Source organism: Indicator indicator, chromosome 36 (assembly GCF_027791375.1).
Source record: "Indicator indicator isolate 239-I01 chromosome 36, UM_Iind_1.1, whole genome shotgun sequence".
In the NCBI taxonomy this organism is placed as follows: domain Eukaryota; kingdom Metazoa; phylum Chordata; class Aves; order Piciformes; family Indicatoridae; genus Indicator; species Indicator indicator.
This window is the reverse complement of record NC_072045.1, coordinates 4654943-4676758: the sequence shown is the minus strand read 5'-3', so window position 1 is coordinate 4676758 and position 21816 is coordinate 4654943. Positions and strand designations below refer to the sequence as shown.

The 21816-nt window shown below is 52.5% G+C and overlaps 1 protein-coding gene across 1 annotated transcript; it reads left to right on the top strand.

Moving 5' to 3' along the window:
• The first annotated feature begins 11625 nt into the window (after window positions 1–11625).
• On the top strand, window positions 11626–12477 carry ZNRF4 (zinc and ring finger 4). The gene has a single exon (XM_054396089.1). It carries the CDS (start codon window positions 11626–11628, stop codon window positions 12475–12477), a length of 852 nt encoding a protein of 283 aa, XP_054252064.1.
• The last annotated feature ends 9339 nt before the right edge of the window (window positions 12478–21816 follow it).

The following is a 21816-nucleotide window of genomic DNA, read 5'->3' as shown; positions in this document are numbered from 1 at the left end:
CGTGGTGGGGGCTGATGACCTCCAGAGATCATCCAGTCCAACCCCACTGCTCCAGCAGGGCACCCACAGCAGCTTGCCCAGGAGCACAATGGCCAGGGGGGGGTTGGAAGCTCTCCACAGAAGGAGACTCCACAACCTCTCTGGGCAACCTGCTCCAGGGCTCCAGCAGCCTCACACCAAAGAATTTTCTCTTCCTGCTCAGGTGGAACCTCTTGGGTTCCACTTTTTGTCCATTGCCTCTTGTCACATCCCTGGGCACCACTGAGAAGAGTCTGGCCCCAGCCTCTTGTCCCCCACCCTTCAGCTCTTGCCGAGCATTGCTCAGATCCCCTCTGGGGCTGCTCTTCTCCAGGGCTCTCAGCCTTTGCTCCTCACAGAGCTGCTCCAGGCCCCTCAGGATCTTTGTAACCTCTGCTGGACTCTTTCCATCAGTAGCTCCTTGTCTCTTGAACTGGGGAGCCCAGAACTGAACACAATACTCCAGATGAGCCCTCACCAGGCCCTGCCTCCCAAGAAATAAGACCATGGTGAAAAAAATGACCATTAGGAATTGGCTCAGTGGAATGGGGTACCACCAGGTCCCAGAAATTTGCCCTGGTATGGGGAGGAGGAGGGCAGGACATGAAGCTACTCAGCATATCTCTCATCATCTCATATAAAACTCCAAGAGAGCAGGGGCAAGACAAACTGCAGAGACATACCTGAAAGCCTGGCCTGAATTTCAAGGTCATGTAGGAAGTGAGCAAGACCAGGACCCAAGCATCCTGAGCATGATCCCTTTCTGCTCTAATCAGATGGCCTCACACAACCATTTGTGCAATTGGCTTCTTTCACAGAGTGACTTATAGATGCCATTGCAAGCAGATCCAGTCAATATATTTATTTTCCTTTTGATATACAGCTCCAATAGGAAGCCATGCATGAAGTTTATTAAACCAGGCTAATTTTCTAGCAGTTCTGCAATTTTCTATACGTTCAGTCCTCTGGCTCAGCCTCAAACTGCAAAGAGAATCATTTGAAAGCAAAGCAAAGCAAAGCAAGGCAAAACAAAGCAAAGCAAAGGAAAGCAAAGCAAAGCAAAACAAAACAACACAAAACAAAACAAAAAAAAAAAAACAAACAAAAAACAAAACAAAGCAGCATCCAGTTTGAAAGGAAACAAATCTGAGGCTGCAAAGTGTTGTCATCCTCATGGGCAGAGCCCTGTGATCGATTGAGCCAAAGACAGCTCTGTTATTTAGGAGCCATTTGCAAGCTGGCAAAATTAAACAAAGCTTTTTTCTACTTTGCTCTTAAATTCTTTCCTAAAGGGCTGGTGAGGGGGAGAAGCAGCAGATTTACAGCAGCAGTAAGAAGATGTGACCAGCAGATTGAGGGAGGTTCTCCTCCCCCTCTACTCTGCCCTAAGGAGGCCACATCTGGAGTACTGGGTCCAGATCTGGGCTCCCCAGGTCAAGAGAGACAGGGAACTGTGGAGAGAGCCCAGTGGAGGCTGCAAAGCTGCTGAGGGGCCTGGAGCATCTCTGTGAGGAGGAAAGGCTGAGAGCTCTGGGGCTGTTGAGCCTGGAGAGGAGCAGCCCCAGAGGGGATCTGAGCAATGCTCAGCGAAAGGGCCTGTGTGGGGCAAGAGGATGAGGCCACCACTTGGGCATATTCTGATGCCTGACCACTCTTTCAATACAGATATTTTCCCTAATATCCAACCTCTAAATCCCATTTGCATAGCAGAACAGGCAGGGAGCTTTCCATCCTTAAATCTGACCTCTTAACTGATGTTCTGCAGAAGCAAACCGTGGCTGCGTGTCCATATTGTGATGAAACCCAGCACTAAATGTAAAGATCTTCTCCAGTCTGAGATGCTAACATGTTTCACCACATCAGTCTCAGGGTGCCCACGCTTGGATTAGTGCATTGGGCTGCTTTGCAGTGACTGCCTTTGGTTTAAACTTAACCTGCTGCTTCTCCTGTGCCCTAGGCTGCTCGAGCCCAGCTGCGAAGCATCATCATACAAGACAGAACATATGCACAAGTAAACAAATTAAAGCTATCTCCAAAACAACAGGCCCCTGGCTTCCTGGAAGAGCTGCAAAGAGAAACTTAATCAACAGCAGCGGGTGAAGCAGCAAAGGGGAGGAGCTGGACCTCTGCTAATGAAGGGGATGCGTTGGGACTGCTAATGCTGGCCGGCAGCACGCCAGGAGGGGCAGCGGCGGCGCCGCCCGGAGCGCAGCCACCATGCTGGCTCCAGGGAAACTGGGTCTCACAGCACACAGCAGCCACTTGAAGATGATCTAGAGAGAAAAACAAGGAGCTGAGCAGGGGTTTGGAAGGCTGAGAGCTCAGCTGTTGAGGTTGGATTAGGCTCTGTCACGGCCTCTGCCTTCTTCCCCCAGGGGCTCATTAGCAGGTTGAAGTCGCAGCAGTTCAGGCGAGTGCAGAGCGAGGCAGGGGAATCTCAGCACACCTCTGTGCAGGTGACTGTCACATGGGAAAAGAGCAGAATAATTCCCGTTCACTTCCCAGCCACAGGCAGGTCCTTCTCCAGCTTAACCTTGAAGCTGGAGATCCTTCTTTGCTAAAATTCTCTGCCTTGACCCTGTGAGCCCAACTGGAGTGCAGTTGCTTATAGCATATCCTCTTGGGAGCTCATAGAATTATTTTGGTTGGAAAAGCCCTCCAAGATCAACCATCAAACCAACACCACCACGGCCACTAAACCATGTCCCCAAGGACCATATCCATACATTTCTTGAATATCCTCAGGGATGGTGACTCCATCACCTCCCTGGGCAGCCTGTTCCAATCCCTGACCACTCTTGCAGGAGAGAAATTGTTCCTCATCTCCAACCTAAACCTCCTCTGGCATAGTTTCAGGCCATTTCCTCTCATTCTATCACCTGATACTAGGGAGAAGAGACCAACCCCTCACCTCACTCCAACCTCCTTTGAAGGAGTTGTAGACAGCAATAAGGTCTCCCCTCAGCCTCCTCTTCTCCAAACCCAGAAGTGATGCAGGTAGCACTGCACAAGCAGCAAAGTTAAACTGTGACAAGTTTCACTGCAGTGTGAGAATTTAGCTTTAAAGGAGATCCATATTTTTAACAGCCCTTCCAGCCCCCCAGCTCCCCAAACATGCACCTGGTTGTGTACTCCTCTCAACCTTATGCTTTTATGACCAGTTAAACCTCCCTAGTTTTCCTTTTACCTTGAAAGAGCAGGACAGTCAACATGTGTCCTCTTAGCAAGCCTCTGATATACCTCAGGGTCTCCCAGGCCAGTTCTTGCAGCCTGCCTCCTTGCTCTGCATGCCAGGCTCACCTCCCTTGCCAAAGCAAGCTGCTGGAGAGCCAAGTGGGAGCCCCAGCTTCTCCTTACTTCAGGCCTCAGAGCTGAGCCTGGCACTGAAGTCTAACACAAATCCCCTGGTGTGATAACAAGCAGTCAGGGCAACTGAAAGCAGGAGCAAAGTGTCCAGGATTTATTCAGGGTTACACTTGCCATCACTGGGTCAGAGCTGCTTTGCCTCAAGGGGATGCAACATCTGCTCACAGTTACAACCACCAAAGGAGGACAGCCTGACTTGTGATGGCTCAGGGTATGCACACGCTCACAGCCTGCTGCAGGACACAAAACATCCTGCAAACAACCCAGCTAGGGGAGAGTGCTCTCACCCACCAAACCCATGGCTAAACCTGGGCAAGGGTGAATTAAAAGTAAGAGCTGTTCAAATTTAAATCAGCTGAAATACAGCTCGCCCCTGGCCAAAGGCTGGAAGGGAGAAGCTGCTTCATCCTGCTGTGCACCTTTGCTCCTCAACACAGGCTAAGTGGAGAGGGGAGAAGTTTTCTTTGGCAGATGGATGCCCACAAACAGAGCTACCATAGCTCTCCTCATCACACCTCCACATCAAACAGATGTTTCCTTCCAGATACAGATGTGTCAATGGAGAAAGATCACTACCCCAAGATGCTCTTCACTCCTTCTCTGCCAGAAGTTCCTGGGCCTACAGTCCTGAGAGCCAACAGAAAAGTATTTAAAATAGCTGCCTGAGTTAAGACAAGTGTCTCCTTAATCCTAAAGCAGTTACAGGTTGGTTTATGACAAAGGTTTAGGGAGCTGGTTTATTATATTTTTAAAGCTGCCTTAATGCAACAGCAGAGGATTTGCTCTTCATCTTAGGCAAATCAGGAGGAAAGCTAGACTCATGTTCCTGTTGGATGAAATGAGAAGCATGTAATAACCCAGATCTTATTAGAACACAACCTCAAATCCCCTCCAAGCACAGGAGAAGAAATCAGCAGTGTAAGATGTCAGGATCCCTTCCGTGGCTGCTGGGAAGAAAGCTGCACATGGCAGAGCTGCTTTCACAGGACAGATCCAGCACATCATTGTGCCAAGCTGAGATCCAGCTCTGATTTTATTTTAAGCTGCAGAACCCCCATCCTGGTCCCCAAATCCAGCAATTTTCCAACCTGGGTTTTGTCTTTTTTTTCGCTCGGGTCTCATCTCTCATCAGTGGTGGATTGCAGGAGCTAAACTCCTTGTTGTAAAGCAGAGATTCCATTTTCCTCCAGCCTTAAGCAGCTTCAATCCATCTCAGTGCATTACTGAGCCCGTGCTGATTGTTCTGCTGTAGTGAGTAATAACAACTTGTACTTTGCAGATTACCCCAGGGAGCCATGCTCCTGGCTCTGCCCTGCCACCAGCTCTGTGGGGCGGGCAGGCATCTGCCTGCAGCATCCCTGGGCAGCAGGATGGGGCTGCAGGAATGAATGCACAGAGAAATCTGGGTGGGAAGGAGTGGGAAGGTGAAGGTGAAGGCTGTGTGTGGCTGGTGGCCATGAGGAAATGGAGGTGCCCTGTTCTGCAAGGGTGAGGTGTCCCTGCCCATGGTAGGGGGGTTGGAACTAGATGATCCTTGTGGTCCCTTCCAACCCTGACTGATTCTATGATTCTATGAACATCCCCTGGTGAACTTCATGGGATCGGAGGAGGGGGGGACAGGGAGAGGGGGTTGGGAAGGGAGAGGGTTGGGAAGGGGAAAAAAAAAAAGGTTTTGGGGAAAAAAAGAAAAGGTCGGGGGGAAAAAAAAGAGACTTGGAAATAATGAAAAGGAAGATGAAAAACAGCTGGGAGAGCAGAGAGTTGTGCCAGCATGGTGTAACCTCAGCTGCAGAGCAGGCTGGCAAGCTGCTGGGACTGGGCTTCGCTGGCACAGCACGGAGGAAGGGCAAATCTCAGGCAGGAGATGGGGCAGAAGCCATTTCTGCCCAAATCACCTCCTGTCTTGCACACCCAAATTCCCCAGGGTGCTCTGAGGGGAGGAAAGCTTGGTCCCTGCTGAGACTACCTCTTGCAGCCCTGTCACAGCTGCCACCACCATGGACCACAGGAGGAAACAGCGATGGGAAAGAAACTGAGAGGAGGGGGAGAAGATGGGGAGCAGTGGAAGAGCTGCAAGGGGAAGGCAGAGGCACCCTGCGAGGCTGCAGACCTTGTGCAAGGCCAAAGAAACTTCTGGAAGGAGGCTGCCAGCCTGGGCTGCCTCAGGAGCCTGCTGAGAGCCTCCCCTCAGAACCGCTGCTCCCCAGCCCCCTGTCACTGGTGCCAGCAGCATGTGGCACCCACTCCTGTCCCCTTTCTGCATGGCCACCACCATCCTGTGCCTCCAGAGTGCTGCCAGCAGCCGTGCCAACGGCACCAGGCCTGCTGCTGGGGCTCCTGGTGCGTGCCTGGGGCTGCCCCTCAGGGGGGACAAGATGGCCGCAGGCTCCGCTCCCCACCATGCCCAGGCAGCTTCCTTGGCCCTTCCTGCTCAGCGAGGTGGGCAGCAGGCCACCAGCAGCTCGCCAGGCTTTGGGGATGTGGCAGCAGGTGGTGGAGGGACTGAGGGAGGGCCCAAGGTGGTGAACATGAGGCTTCAGTGGAAAACCTGCAGGGCTGAGCAGGAGATCCTCATCCCCCGGGATGAGAGCTGCTTCTGGAACGACATCGTGTGGAGCTTCAGCCACCATGCCTGCAGGAGCCTCACCCACCCTCCAGACCTCCTTTCCTGGCCCCTCTGCCAGGCCACCATGGTGCTGATCACCATGGTGCTGGTCACCATGGTCCTGGTCACCGTGGTGCTGGTCACCATGCTGGCAGCCCTCCAGCTGCCCCCAAGGTGCATGAAGAGTTACCAGCGTGGGAGGGACAGCCAGCAGCAGAGCGAGGGAGGGTGGCCAGGCGTGGTCTGGAGGGCTGCAGACCCCGAGTGTGCCATCTGCCTGCAGCTGTACGAGGCCCAGGAGCTGCTGAAGCTGCTGCCCTGCTCCCACACCTACCACAGCAGCTGCATCGACCGCTGGCACCGAGCTCAGCGCGGGGCCAAGACCTGCCCCCTCTGCCTGCGCGCCGTCACCGCCGTGGCACTCATCCCTCTCGGGGCTCTGAGCAGGCATAACCCAGGGAGGGCTCACCCAAAGTCCCTCCTGGAAAACTGAGCCCCTCAGACACCCTCCCACCAGCTCCGGCTTCCAAACTCCAGCTCCAGCTTCCAAACTGCAGGTCCGGCTTCCAAACTCCAGCTCCAGCTAACACCTCCTGGGAAGCATGAGCGTGGCACAGGATTAGGAATCCATGTGGAAAACGTGGGAGCAAGGGATCCAGATGAGAAGAGCAAATGGAATGTTGAAATGGATCCTTGGCTCTGCCCAGTTTGTGGGGGGAGGTTGGTCACATGCAGGTCTGCTTTGAGCGAGAAGTTTTGTGAAGGCCACAGCCACAGAGCTGAAGTGGCAGCAAGCCCTGGGTGGCTCCTCCTGAGGTTTCTTCTCTTGCTCTATTCAAGCTCTCCTTCCCCAAAGCCTGCACAGCCTGGTTTATTACAAAGGGGCCAATTATCAGTTAGCAGCAAATTTTTCACCACCAAACCTAGGCTGACAAAACCAGCACTGTTGTCTACATGATTTTTTTTTTTCGCATGCAGATTATTAAAAGGAACCATAAACCCCAAAACCAGCTAAAGGGTGAAGTTTTTCTTTTATATCCAAGGTTCATAAAAGCATTTTGCCAAGGTAAGGCATTGGTCAGGGACTGGAACAGGCTGCCCAAGGAGTTGGTGGAGTCCCCATCCCCGGGGGTGTTCAAGAAACCTGTGGCCATGGCACTCTGGGCCATGGTTTTAGTGGCCATGGTGGTGTTGGGTTGAAGGTTGGACTTGTTGATCTTAGAGATTTTTTCCAACCAAACCAATTCTGTGATTCTATATTCATTCCAGCACCAATATCTAATAGAGAAGATCTCTCCCTCCACAGCAAGGCAAACAGCTGGACCTGGAATCCACTGCCAGACACTTGGACTAAGTTGCAGTGCCCCAGATTTGTTTTTCTGCCTCTTTTTAATTGTGGGCATTAGCAGCTTACAGGTGCTGTTGTAGCAGGTCCATCAAGCACATCCTCATAATCTCCTGTCTGCATTAGGGCCCAGATTATCATGCTTGTACTTGGTAATAACAGAGGAAAGATTTCCTGGCCCCCTGGGAAATTCAGGAGAGGCACCTGGTAGAGCACAGGAGCACATGTGCAGGGGATTGGGGCATGCAGGGCTTGCAGAGCTCCCACAGACCTACTCTCCATCCCTCTCCTGTGGTGGCAAACAGCAAGGAAGAAAACCTCTCTGGACACACAACTCCATTTCTCCCATTTTGGTGGTGGGGGTGGCTCTGTTTGCAGCTATCTAGTCTGTGAAGACTTGGGTCATCCTTTCCTTTCATCCTAGATGAAAGGAGGTGGTTACATGCACCAGTTTCTAAATCAGCTCCTAGCAAAAGAGAAATCATTACCAGGGTGCAGGTCTGCCTTCCAGCTGGCTCGCTGCAGAGCTGGGGACTTGCTCAGTCAGCAGGAGGGAGGAAGTGTGTCCCACATATACATCTGTCTTGTCAGAGCAACTGGGAGCACTGGGAGCACAAAGGTTTACACTGGAAGGGCACTAGATGGCCCCAGATCTTCCTTCACAGAAGTCAGCAGCGTTTCAGCCTGGGCTTTGACTACTCCTCCAGCCTGACCCCAAAAGGAGCAGCATGCCCTGATAAGAAGGGCAGCAAGCTAGGACCAGGGATATTTGCCAAAGTGTCTTGAGCAAAGCATTTAACCCCCCAGTGGCTTTTTTTTTTTTCCTTTTTTTTTCCCCTGGCTCTTGCCCTGTGGATGTTGAGGGCAGGGAGAGGCCATTGTGTCCATGCAATGCAGACCTGAGACACCAACCTCATACTGATAAAGGATGAGAAGTCTGATTATGTGCTGCCTCACATCATCCCCCAGCCAGGCTGCTCTTCTCATGCTGCAAAAACCTCAGAGAGGGGAATAAATAAATAAAAAATAGCCATCTAGACTTATTCCCTGAGTTAAATCAGTGCTGGACCTGGAGCCTGGAATGTCTGTGGTGTTGGGGCTGTAATGATGTCCACATAAGTCAGACTCCTCTGCATCTCTGCTACCATTTAAGCTGTTTGGGCAGGACCAGGGGTTAGATTTTGCTAGCAGTTAGGGGGCTTTAAATCAGCATTCAGTTCCTCTGGATTGAGAAGATGCTTCTGTGGAACAGAGAACTTCAAGCAAAAGGAGGAGCAGAGTTTAGCTCCTTGATAACACCAAAGGTGGAGCATAAAGGAACGTGGGGACTTGGGGAGTGGTGGAGTAAGTGATGAGTTAATAGAGGTAAATGGTCCTTTCCTTTCTTCCAGGCTGGATCTTTGTTCAAGTGGTAAAATGGGACCTGTTCCCTGTAATTGCTCTGCTCTTGCACACAACTGCTGTCTCCCACATGTAGCTTGTTGACATTTAAATAAATTGCAATTATTCCAGCAAAGTAGATTGTAGGGACTCCAGAGAAAATGGGTCAAGAATACGTCCAGGAGCATCTGCAATGTATTTAACACTTGGATCTAACAGGGGTAGGGCAGGATGAGAAGGAGAGCACGGTGCTGGATGTAATGAATGCAGCATGGGGCTGGAAACAGCCTGGCACAGCCCCACATCATGGTGGGATTCTGGAGCCAAAGCCTCCAGGGCACTGATGATGGAGGAGGCAAAAAGCAGTGATGCAAAGAGAAAGCATGAAGGGAACTCAGAGCAGATGGGTCATCACTTTGGCCCTTTGAGTGAAAACCATCTTGGCTGAAGGTCTTCTGCAGCTCTCCTGCCCTTCCTTCTGCAGCCCTCCTGTCCTTCCTTCTGCAAAAGCATTCAGGGATTTGGAAGGAGGCTAAGGGCCAGGGTTTCCTATCTCACACTGCCTGTAGGTGGGAATTGGATCTCCTGCTCCCCAGAGTTCAGCTTTCCCTTTTCCCTCACTGTCCAGAGCCTTCTCTTTACCCCATTCCCCTCTTCCTTGCCTTCCAACCTCTCTTGAGGATTTGTCCTTTTGCCCACATCTCTCAGGGTTACTGCTATGAACTACTGACATCCAGGCTAGAAACTGAGCACTTGCTTTCACTTCTCAACCAAAGCTTTTGGCCAGCAAGCCAGGATGGCAACTCACTCCTGCTCTGCCAATTCTGGGCTAAGAGCTGGAGCAGCCAAGTGATAACAACACACAGAACAGAGAGGGGCTCACCCCTTGGTCCCACACCTGTCACAGCTCACACAGACACAAAGCTCCCTGTCCAGCCCCAAAGACAGCCCTGCAGACCTACACCTTGCATGAGCAGCAGGACACTGGAAGCCACAAAAAGCTTTGATCAGGAGGCAGAAATAGAGCAAAGTGCAAGTAAAGAGACAAAGATGTTAGAGTAGGATGATGGATGCCCATCACAAGAAGCACAAAACCAAGCCCTCAAAAAAGCTCTTCCAGTGCACCTCCATTTTCCTCTTCAGCTTTCATTCTCCTAGGAAACATTTGGCTTCTCTCCCCTCCCCCTTCCTCTTTCCCCCCAGACCTTTTCCTTGTTTTGTTTTTAAATGCACCAAAATGTCTCCCCTGCAAAGTGCAAAACTCTTTAGATGAGGGGAAAATAAAATTGATTTGGAATCACAGCTGCTGGGAGTCTCTGGCACACACACACACACTGTCTGCTGACATTTTCTGTAGCTCTTTTCCCAGGGAAATCTGTCTCAAGCAGAGCCCAAGGGGGCTAAGTAACAAATCAGTTGCCTGGTACAAGAGGGATTTTTTTTTTCTTTTTTTTTTTTTAAACTACAGGTCCAATAAAACTGCACTGGGAGCCACGGGGCTGTGCTCAAGTGGATCATTAAAGCAAAAGGGCTGCTTGGTCAAAGGCCCAGGTTTTGAGGGATGGGTGGTTCTGAAGTGACTTGTGTTCACTGCATACTCAGGCCTGGTTTGTCCTGACAACCAGGAGAGCTATTGTGTTCCCACCAGGCTGGCATTCCTCTGGGCACTGAGCAGTCACCACATGAGCTGGGAAGTGCCTGAAGGATGGGAGCTTCCTGCTGTCAAACACGCTGGGAAGGAGGGACAGCACTTTCCACTCCCCCTTTCAGCTTTTTCACCATCACCACAGGTTAAAAATCAGTTTTCATAGCTAGAAGCCAAAGCACCTTTTTCATTTGCAGCAGCTGAGGTGTCAAAGTAAACCAGGTGAAAAAATCCAAACCCCCACATAAAAAGTTGAGGGCAGCCCTCCCAAGCTCACCCCTTGCCCATTCTCACTGTGGTGAGGCAGGAGCCCAACAAGCTCAGCCCCAGCAAGACCCAAGTGTGCCCAACCCCTTCAGCAACCCCAGCTGCTCACTCAGAGAGCCTGGAGGTGGATCTGCTCTTCCAGAAGTTTGGGTGATGGCAGAGTGAGGCCATGCAAGCAAAAAGAGACTTTCAGCTTCTGCCAGCTGCCATTTTGACTGGCAGCTACTGAGGGACTTCAAATGACAGAGCTCCCTTCCACCCCTAAGCAATTGAGCTGCCTTGGCAGGGTTCAAAGATCACAAGTTGAAGGAAAAGCTGCACAAGCCCCAGCCCAACCCCCCAGCACTGGCTGGAGGCTGACAGCTCATTCCCACTCTGCCACGTTCTCCAGGAACTGCTCTGGCCACCAGCACAGAATCACAGAATAGTTCAGGTGGGAAAAGACCTTCAAGATCATCCAGTCCCACCACTAACCCAGCACTGCCAGGTCAGCATTGATCCATGGCCCTCAGCACCACGCATGGAGCACCCCAGCCTGCAAGGGGCACGCAGCTGGTGGGGAGGCTCATTTCTCCTGCCTGCACACCACCAGGGAAATAAGAGAAACCAACACCCCAGAGGGAGGTGAAACTAGAAGCTATGTGTGAGGAGCAGGCCAAGCAGGAAGGGGAGAAGTTCAAGCAGCTTGGGAGTGATGCTGCATGGCCCAGCCTCGGCAAACGGTCGCCAGCTGATGTCACAGATCTGCAGAGATGAGGTCAGCAGGTTGCTTAGCAGCTGGAGCCCAAGGGATGAGTTGTGTCCTGGGAACCTCCAAACCTCCAGAAAACCTTGCAGAAACCTCCAGGGCAGAAGCAGGCTTTGATCCTCAACCTTCTGTGCCTTCCAGGTTGTGGCATGGTGATAAAACCCAGGTGAGATAATACCTCTGTGGCTGTCTCTCACACCTTCAAGATCAGCCTAGAACTTTACCTTCAGAGCAACCCAGCTGCAGGCAGCATGAATCCTTGGCTCCATCTCCTTCACTTTGTGCTGGCCCTTGCCTTCTGCAGCACTGCTCCAGCAGAAGCCTTTGCTTACCTGGCTTACAATGACAGCTCCCAGTGTGTTGCCTACAAAGCCCAACCTGCATGCTTTGGGCCACAGCTGCCAGCAGAAGAGCTGACAGCCTACGTGACGGAGGTGAGGCCACCCAACGCTTGCCGTGCCATAGAGAATCCTCCAGCACCAAGAACAGCCTCTGACATCTCTGTTGCCCTCATAAAGGCAGAGGAGTGCTCTTTTGTGCAGAAGGTCCTGCATGCCCAGCAGGCTGGGTACCAAATCGCTGTGGTGCACAGCCTGGGCTCGGAGCAGCTGATCACCATGAAGGCTGAGGACAAAGAGATCCAGCAGCTGGTGAGGATCCCATCGCTCTTCGCCGGACAGTCGCTCTCCCTGCACTTGCAAAGGGTTCTGCAGTGCAAGGGAGGGGAATACATCAAACTCCTGCCACCCAAACGTGGCTTGAGTCCTTGTGAAGACAGTGCCAAGGTGCTGCAGGAGAAGCAGGACTCCTGGATCAGGTTCTGCGGGGTGGGCGCTGCCGTCTCGGTCGTGGCTGGCTTGGTGTGGTACCAGAGAGCTCACAAGGCAAAGCAGCACACTTCCAGGCAGGGAGATCAACACAAGGCCTGTGTGCTCTGCATGGCAAAGTACAAGAAATGGGACCCCCTGAAGATCCAGACCCTGTCCCCTTCCCACACGGTGACCTCGGTGTCTGAGCATTCGGAGGGGGGCATGGAAAGGGAGCTGAAGAAAGATGTGAGCACAGTGGGAGGGGAGTTGCTTGGTGCACTGGAGACCCTTTGAGCTGGGATCACTTCTCATTAAACCAAGGGAATCCTTTGTACTTTCCTTCATCCCTTGCTTTTACTGGGAGGCCATTACCAGTGTGGGCAGGCATTGGAATAGGTTGACCAGTGAGGTGGTGGAGCCCTCATCCCTGGAAGTGGTCAGGAAATGTGGCACTTGGGGACATGGATTGATAGCCATGGTGGTGCTGGGTTAATGGTTGGACTGGAGGATCTTTTCCAGCTGAGACAATTCTATGGCTCTATAACACTGGAGCCTCCCCTTGCCTGGTCCCCACAGTGGAAAAAAGGGGATGAAATCTCTGGAAATGCCAAACACTCCTTGAGCCAGAGCAGCAAGGAAGAAGCCAAAAGGAGGAGGGAAGTAGGGATTTAGGAACATTTGGTATGGGAGCTGGTTTGCATCTGCTAGGATACCTCCAGATGCATGTGTAGGTCACACAAACACACTGGATCTTGCTTCTTGCTGTCACCTACGTGGAGTGCCCAGAAAACCCAGGTGAGAACTGTCCCCAGTGTGTGGCAGCCAGCAGGAAGCATTCCCTAGCCTGACAGAAAAGAGGGGCAAGAGATATGTGCAAAGATAAAGCAACTCTCCCCTCTCATAAGCAGAGGGTTAGCAGAGGATTTCCCAGCACCCCCACATCACCCACACTGTCCCCAAGCACCAGGGTGAGCAGAGGATCCCCAGCACCCCCACACTGTCCCCAAGCACCAGGGTGAGCAGAGGATCCCCAGCAACCCCACACTGTCCCCAAGCACCAGGGTGAGCAGAGGACCCCCCAGCACCCCCACACTGTCCCCAAGCACGAGGGTGAGCAGAGGATCCCCAGCACCCCCACACTGTCCCCAAGCACCAGGGTGAGCAGAGGACCCCCCAGCACCCCCACACTGTCCCCAAGCACCAGGGTGAGAGGAGGATCCCCAGCACCCCCACACTGTCCCCAAGCACCAGGGTGAGCAGAGGACCCCCCAGCACCCCCACACTGTCCCCAAGCACCAGGGTGAGCAGAGGACCCCCCAGCACCCCCACACTGTCCCCAAGCACCAGGGTGAGCAGAGGATCCCCAGCACCCTCACACTGTCCCCAAGCACCAGGGTGAGAGGAGGATCCCCAGCACCCCCACACTGTCCCCAAGCACCAGGGTGAGCAGAGGATCCCCAGCACCCCCACACTGTCCCCAAGCACCAGGGTAGCTCCAGGATGGTCCTTTAACCACCCCAGCAGAAAACCCACACTGGATATATTGAGGGCACTTTCAACACAGACAGGAGGTGATGCCAGCAGGCAGCAGAGGTCTTTAGAGCAGGATTTGCTTTGTGGAGCTGAGTAGATGGAAAGGAAAGGAGAAAAAAAAAGATGAAGACTGAAATGCTTTTGAGTGTGGCATAATTGGCTGCTTGTGCCTGCTGGCTGGCAATCTCACACGCTCAGAGAGGCTGACCTGACAGGTACATGTAACCTCCTGCTACCTGGGTTGTTCCAGGTCATTACCCAAATGTGCCTGAGCACCTTAAGGGGAGCTGGATTTATGTCCTAACACGATGCACACAGATCTTCATCACTTCTCTAGGCACACCAGCTCCAGGCATGTGAGTTGGGGCAGCCTCAGGATGCATTTGGCAATGCTGCTTCCAGGGAGAGGGAGCAGAAACCAGCCCTGGCTCCCCAGCCTGGTAGGAGTGGTTCTAACACCCACTGGGAACGGGGCAGCCAGCCAGGGCCCACACCACACGTGGGGACAGAGAGCTGGAAACACCCACAAGAACTACTATGAGCATTTAATCCCCTATGAAAGCAAGGCAGCCAAATGGAAGCAAGGCATCCAAATGGAAGCAAGGCATCCACATGAAAGCAAGGCATCAAACCTCTTCAACAAATGCCAGCCATTGGGGAAGGGAACAGCTCTTAACACCCTGTGACCAGGAGCACAGCTGGCCAAAGGCTCAAGTCCCAAATCAAAGGCTCTCCACTAAAAATAAAACATCCTCTATTCTTCTGGGCAGTGCCCAAGGAGTGGGCTGTCAGGTCACAGGTAGGACCATGCCAGAAAGCCACACACCTTTGGGGGAACTTTGCTCCTTGGGTGGTTACATCGAGACTGAAAAAGGCAGGAGCTGAGAGAGGGGAGGTCTGAAAACCTCGTGCTGCAGGAGTGAGGAGCAGGATCTCTGCAACCCAGAAACCTGGGGAGCTTTGAAATGCCAGCACCTAGCTGACCCCAGCAGCATTAAGATCTCCCTCATCTGAGGGAGGGCTGGGAAAAGATACAGCAGGAGCTGAGATGGCCATCAAAAAGGTGGACCTGAATCCATCACTCTTGCCTCAGGGAAACTCAGACAGCTTCAGGTGGGAGGAGGAGAGGAAAGTGGAGCTTCAGAACGCTCTGTCAGAGGAGAAGTCTCCAACCAATTTCTCCTGGAACAAAACATGACAGCATTTCCAAGGGCTTGATGGAAACAAGTCCTTCTGCAAGCCCTCAGACTGCGCTGCTCTGTTTCATTTGTGGAACAAATGGGGAAAGATGATTTTTAAAGTCAGTTCAGAAGAAACCTGCCCTCCTCCGCAGGGTGTGCAGCCTCTTGGGAGCCACAAATCATTTCCATGGCAGAACAAGGCCCCTCAGGGTGCCTGAGAAGGCAAAGGCAGTTGTCTCCATCTGAGGAAAAAGACAGGTCCTTCAGATGGTGATTAGCAGCAGGAAGTTCATTTCAGATGCCTTTAATTGCCTTGCAGAAGTAACTCTCCTGTCAGCAGCTTGGAAGGAGACAGAACTGGCTTAGCTAAGCTCCTTCATCCACTGCTGAGTGTCTGGAGCTGACCTAAAAGCTCCCCTGGGCCCACAACCCACACTGAGATGGGCAACCCTATGTCCTCAAAGGGAGGGAATGAAGGGGAAGAGGTTGGTAGCCCTCCCAGCTGCCTCAGCACCACTCTCCCTGCCCTCCTTCTCCTTCAGCCAAGGTCTGAAAACTCACAGCTGCTGCCAGCATGCAGGCAGCAGGGTGAGGGACCAGCACCTTCTGCATGCTGGTGGCAGGAAGGGCCAAGCCAGGCTGCTGTCTCCCACAGCAAGTATCTCACATCCTACTGATGAAGGAGAAATGTTTGAACAAGAACCCCCCTGAGCCAGAGCTGGAGATGGGTCTGGATAAGCACACAAAAAGCCAGGATGTCATCCAGCTGCAGAGTGCTGGGCTTGAAAGTCCTGGGGGAGCAGGGGGAATTCTCCAGGCTGTGTCATGCATGAGGTGAGATGAGCTGATCACAGTGCCCTTAATATCTGTGAATTTCTTTCCATCCTCAAAAGCAGCACATGCTCTAGATGGGCTGAATTTCCACCAAAATGGGTCAGTAGAAAAATAGATCCTTTCTTCCAATGCACCACTGCATTGCCTTCATTTGAAAAGGAGAAAGAGGGGGGGTGGAAATAATAATAATAAAGGAAGAGAATCTGGGTAAGAAAAGCTCTTCCCTCTGATGTTATCAAAGCCTACATTGCAGTGAACATTTGAGATGTGTGCCACAGCAAAGCTGACCTCCAGCCCTGGAGCTGTCAGATCCACTGCCCTCCATCAGTGGTAATGGAACTCCTAACAGAAGGAGGTTAGCTTATTGCCAGGGTGGGACATGCAGCCCTTGGAGCCTGCCTGAGGATTATTAACTTCTCTGGAGGTAGCACTATGCCAATGTTTAAAATCAACCACAGGGGACAGTAAACGAGAGGGAAAAGGGCTCCAGGTCCTGCTGGGGCAGAGCTGTTGACTGTGGGGCAGTGATGGAGTTTCACAATCCTAAAGCAGCTCAGGGTTGTGGCTGTCCCAGCTCAGCTCTGCTGTGGTTTGGTGGTGAACCAGGAGAGAAATTCCAGGTAGATGAGGTCTGGAAAAGGCTATCCTGGGAGATGGTATGGGCAGAGCTTCCAGGAGGATTCATGGCTTCTGCAGGGATGCTGTAGTGGCAGCAAATCTACTTGTCACCAAGCCACAGAGGGGTGGCAAGAGATGAGGAGACAGCAGCTACTGGGAAAGGAGCCCTGATTTTCCTGGGTCCCAGAGCTCAAGCAGAGGGGAAATGGTACCTGCAGGCTTTCAAACTCATGCCAGGAAAAAGGATAACAGGAAACAGTTGAGACAACTGCTGTGCAGAAAGAGATTAACTGGAGGTGAGCAGGAAAGTGAAGGCAATCTCATGGGTCCAGCCAGGGAGAGCTTAGAGGAGCAGCCAAAGCCCTGATGAAGCCCTCAGAAGGTCCCAGTGAGGAAAGAGCCAAGGATGACCCAACAGGCATGGCACCTGGGGCCATGGTTTGATATTAGGCCATGGTGGTCTTAGGTTGGTGGCTGGGACTTGCTGAGGTCTTTTGCAAGCCAAACAATTCTCTCTCTGGGCATTTCTGCTCAGGGCACCAGCGCTGGCTGGAAGCAGCAGCACAACCCTCCCCAGTGGAACCTCCCCTGCTTGCCTGGAGGGAACACCCAAACTGTGCTTAAGTGAGCTGCCAGGAAGCCCTCCTCCTCCTCCTCCTCCTCCTCCCAGCAAGCTCCTGCCCCATAATCCAAGCTCCACTGCACATAACTCTGTTAAGCAATAACCAGGTTCCGGCGTGACCTCGGAGGCTGCCTTACAGCTCTCATTTATCAGGAGGTTCTTTCAGTTCCTTGCACAATTTTATTGCAGGATTGGTTTTTCTTTCCTTTTTTTTTTTTTTCCCTTTCCCCCTTTCCCCCTCCCTGCACAAACACAGTTCAGAATATTGCTGGGAGAGTCACCAGACTGTGACCCAGAGGGAAGCAGCTGATGATCCAGCACTGGGAACTATTGACTTCAGCAGCAGGATGTCAATGCTATAGATCACTGGGAGCAATTAGGGTGGCTGACTGCCCCCTGTGCAGCCTGTGGGCAACCATCCAGTGGAGATGGTTTGCCCATGCAGGGAAACAGCACTAAGCCTTGGACAACAACATTTAAAGAACTGCTTGGAGGGTTTAAGTGAGATTTGAGTGATCTCCTCACCTTTGATCTCCAAAATCCATCTGGGATGGGGCTGAAGGACAGAAAGGGAGATCTGAGTGATCTATAGATCCTGCACAGACTGAAGGAAGGAGTTTCAACCCTGAAGGCTGCAGTTTTATACCTGCTGTAATTAAAGGAGAGCAAACCTCCCTTTGGCACAACCCCATTGACATCAACAGCACTACAGCAGCAGAAAGCCTCATCTTTGATCTCCAAAATCCATCTGGGATGGGGATGAAGGACAGAAAGTGCCTGCACACAGGGCCAGGAGCTTTTGCTACCTGAAAGCTGCAACATCCCTGGGAACCTTCCTTCCTTCCTTGGGTCGTGCTGCCTACCTCCCACCCCATCATCTTGCAGGAGGCTGTTTTATTTCCTTGCAAGGTAAGCAGCACTCAGTGCCTCCATGTCACCAACAGGACCTTCCTTGGAGATCTCCATGCCCAGCCTGGGGCACAGGCCCATCCCCCATGCAGCAGGGCTGAGGGATGGCTCTGGCAGCTCTGCTGCATCTCACTCTCAGGGCTCATGCAGGGGCAGTGAGCTTCAGGGAGCTTCAGGCACAAGCAGCTTCATTACTCAAGTTTCCCCCCACATGGGGACAGCCAGGTGGCCCTCTCAAGATTCAACTCTTCTTTCTAGGATTTTAGGATTCCTTCCTCCATTCCTCCCTCTATTTTTCCAGCCTCCTCCTTTTCCAAGTCATGTTTTCCTACCCTAGATTCTGATGCCTGGTTTTCCCTCCCACCAATCCATCTCCTTATCCCCTCCTGCCTGTTGTCCACACCCCATGGTGTGTGGCTCTCTTTTCTCTCCTGCTCATGGAAAGCTTCATGTGGGCCTTAAAAAAAAAACCAAACCAAACACAAAACCACAAAAATCAGCCCAAAACAGGTTGCCCTGAGGTATCTCTGCACACAGGAAGGCAAGTAGAGCCTCTCCTGGGTAATCTGCAGAGCATGGCTGCTTATTAGTCACTACAGCAGAACAATCACCACAGTTTCTGTAATGCAGGAAGATGGATTGAAGCTGCTTAAGAACACAAGGAAATGGGATCAGGGCTTTGAAAAAAAGAAAAGAGGGGAAAAAAAACCAAAAAAAGTAGCTTGACTCACCAAATCTGCTTCCACTACAGCAGCTCTGAGCTCAGGCACTGCCTTTGATTGCACAGCCCAGGGCTGCAGCATGGATGCAGCCACTGGGAACATCAGCACCTGGCCCTGGTGGAGGTACAGGACAGCCCCATGCTGAGGTAGCAAGCAGCAAGGCACAGCTCTGCTGTGTTGCTCCTGTTCCTTTCTTCTTCTCAGGTCACATCACACTTTTCACTCCCTGCCTGCTTTGGCATCAGGACAATTCTGCTCTTTGGTTCTTTCCCCTTTTCAAACAGACTGGGAAAGAATCAAGGCCCAGCTCTTCCCCTTGCATCTGCACCAAGACCTGAGCAGACTGCAAAGTCTCAGAGGCTTGCAGCTCCCTGCTCTCTTTTTGATCACAAAGATTGATCCCACACCTCCCTTCAAGACATGAGGCCTGAGCAGGTACAAAACTCTTGCTCTGACCCCAAAATTGTCTCCAAAGATCTCTCCCCTCTCTTGCAATCAGCAGAGAAGCCATTCAAGAAATGACACTTCAGCAGGGTAAAGAGTCTCCCCAGTGCCAGATTCCACCAAGCACAGCACCACTGGGAAGGAGAGAACAGAAGTACCACTGGCCTGGAATTGTAGGTGTTGGGAAGCATCCTCTGTAGAGGCATCTCCTGCCTGAAGAGCCCAAACAGTGATCCTTATGCAGATAAAAAAAGAAGATGTTGTCTTCTGGTGACTCAGACAAGTTTTTGTCTCCCAGAAATCAAGGGGTGTGAATGGCCCTGTAGAGAAATCCAAGAGCCTGGAGGAAGGAACTGAAAAACAAGCAGGGAGCCTGAAGAAGGCTTTGAAAAGCCTCTGCAGGGAAGCAGCAGCAGCAGCAACATTATCTCTTGGGAGGCTTCTCTGTGCTTCTACTGCCCAGGGGTCTGCAGCAGAGCTGCCCTGTCCCCCTCTGCCCAGAGAGGACTGCTGGTCCCACTGCCAGCACCAAGCTGGAGGGAAGAGAAGGAGAAGGAGCTCAGCAAAGTGTGTCTGAGGCAACTCATTTCTGTGAATGAACCCCAGAATTCCCCTGAGAGAGAAAGCAGGAGGAGAAATCATCACTTCCTGGGTAGGGAACAGAGATGCCTGTGGAATGAGGGCCCAGCCAAGACTCCCTCTTTACCCATTCCACAAAGCTTCTCTTTCCCCCTCCTCTTATTGACTAAGTGTAAACTCCTGGAGTAGTCTGAGGATGGAGATCTGAGCCATTGGCTTTTTTTTTTTTCTTCTGACCTTTGTATCCCTGTGCCACAAGGCTGGGGGAAAGAAGGGAAAAGACTGCCCTGGCCCTGACTGCCCTAATTAACTGCAGTCCTGATTGACTTTGATAAGCAGCTCTGGCCTCATTCATCAGCACAGCAGAGTCAGTGCATCCATCCAGGCCTCACCAAGCAGCACAGAGCTGCTCAGGTGGTGCTGGTCTAACAGGAACAGCATCTTTTGTGCAGCTCTTCACATGATGAGACCTCATCCTCTTTCCAATTCTCTCCCCTGACACTTTAAGACCTTCTGAGGAAAACCATCCACCCTCTTTAGGTGGCCACCAGAGATTGTCCCCAAGGGTTCCAACCTGTCAAACTTCAAATCTGGGGCTCCATAGAATCCATTTGGTTGGAAAAGACCTCTAAGATCAAGTCCAACCATAAACCAAACACCGCCATGGCCCCCAGACCATGGCCCCAAGTGCCATGGCCAGACCTTTTTGGAACACTTCCAGGGATGGGGACTCCACCACCTCCATGGACAGCCTAGTCCAATGCCTGACCACTCCTGCAGGTAAGAAGCCTTTCCTAAACTCCAACCCAAACCTCTCCTGGTGCAACTTGAGGCCATTTCTTCTTGTCCTGTTGGTAGTTACTTGGGAGAAGAGGCCAAGCCCCAGCTCACCAGAACCTCCTTTCAGGTAGTTGTAGGGAGAAAGGAGGTCTCCCATCAGAGGAGATGACAGCAGCCATGACTACAGGGGTCAGATGCTCTCAGCCCATCTGTTGGAGGAGCAGCATTGCTGTGAGGAGATGCACAGAGCTCAGCTGAGCATCAGTAGGTAGAAAGGGTGATGGGTGGACCACGAGATGGATACAGAACTGGCTTGATGGCTGCACCCAAAGAGTGGCTGCCAATGGCTCCATGTCCCAGTGGAGGCCAGGGACAAGCAGAGTCCCTCAGGGCTCAGTCCTGGGACCAGGCTTGTTCAGCATCTTTGTTGGTGGCATGGACAGAGGCATTGAGTGCACCCTCAGCAAGTTTGCTGCTGACACCAAGCTGTGTGGTGCAGCAGACAGGCTGGAGGGAAGGGATCCATCCAGAGGGACCTGGACAGGCTGGAGGGGAGGGATCCATCCAGAGGGACCTGGACAGGCTGGAGGGGAGGGATCCATCCAGAGGGACCTGGACAGGCTGGAGGAGAGGGATCCATCCAGAGGGACCTGGACAGGCTGGAGGGAAGGGATCCATCCAGAGGGACCTGGACAGGCTGCAGAGCTGGGCACAAGCCAACCTCAGGAGGTTCAACAAGACCAAGGGCAAGGTCCTGCAGCTGGGGCAGGGCAATCCCAAGCACAAATCCAGGCTGGGCAGGGACTGGCTGGAGAGCAGCCCTGAGGAGAGGGACTTGGGGGTGCTGGGGAAGGAGAAGCTCAGCAGGAGCTGTCAGTGTGCACTTGCAGCCCAGAGAGCCAAGCAGAGCCTGGGCTGCAGCAGCAGAAGTGTGGCCAGCAGGGCCAGGGAGGGGATTCTCCCCCTCTGCTCCACTCTGCTGAGACCACTCCTGGAGCTCTGGGTCCTGTTCTGGAGCCCCTATTACAAGAGGGATCTGGAGGTGCTGGAAGGTGTCCAGAGAAGGGCCACCAGGATGAGCAGAGGGCTGGAGCTGCTCTGCTGTGAGGACAGACTGAGAGAGTTGGGGTTGTGCAGTCTGGAGAAGAGAAGGCTCTGAGGAGACCTTCTTGTGGCCTTCCAGGGTCTGAAGGGGGCTCCAAGAAAGCTGGGGAGGAACTTTTTAGGCTCTCAGGTAGTGACAGGACTGGGGGGAATGGAGTAAAGCTGGAAGTGGGGAGATTCAGGCTGGACATAAGGAGGAAGTTCTTCCCCATGAGAGTGGTGAGAGCCTGGAATGGGTTGTGCAGGGAGGTGGTTGAGGCCCCATCCCTGGAGGTGTTTGCAGCCAGGCTGGATGAGGCTCTGGCCA

Excerpts from the sequence above, each read along its gene's own strand:
- ZNRF4 (XM_054396089.1), top strand. The coding sequence starts at position 11,626 with ATGAATCCTTGGCTCCATCTCCTTCACTTTGTGCTGGCCCTTGCCTTC.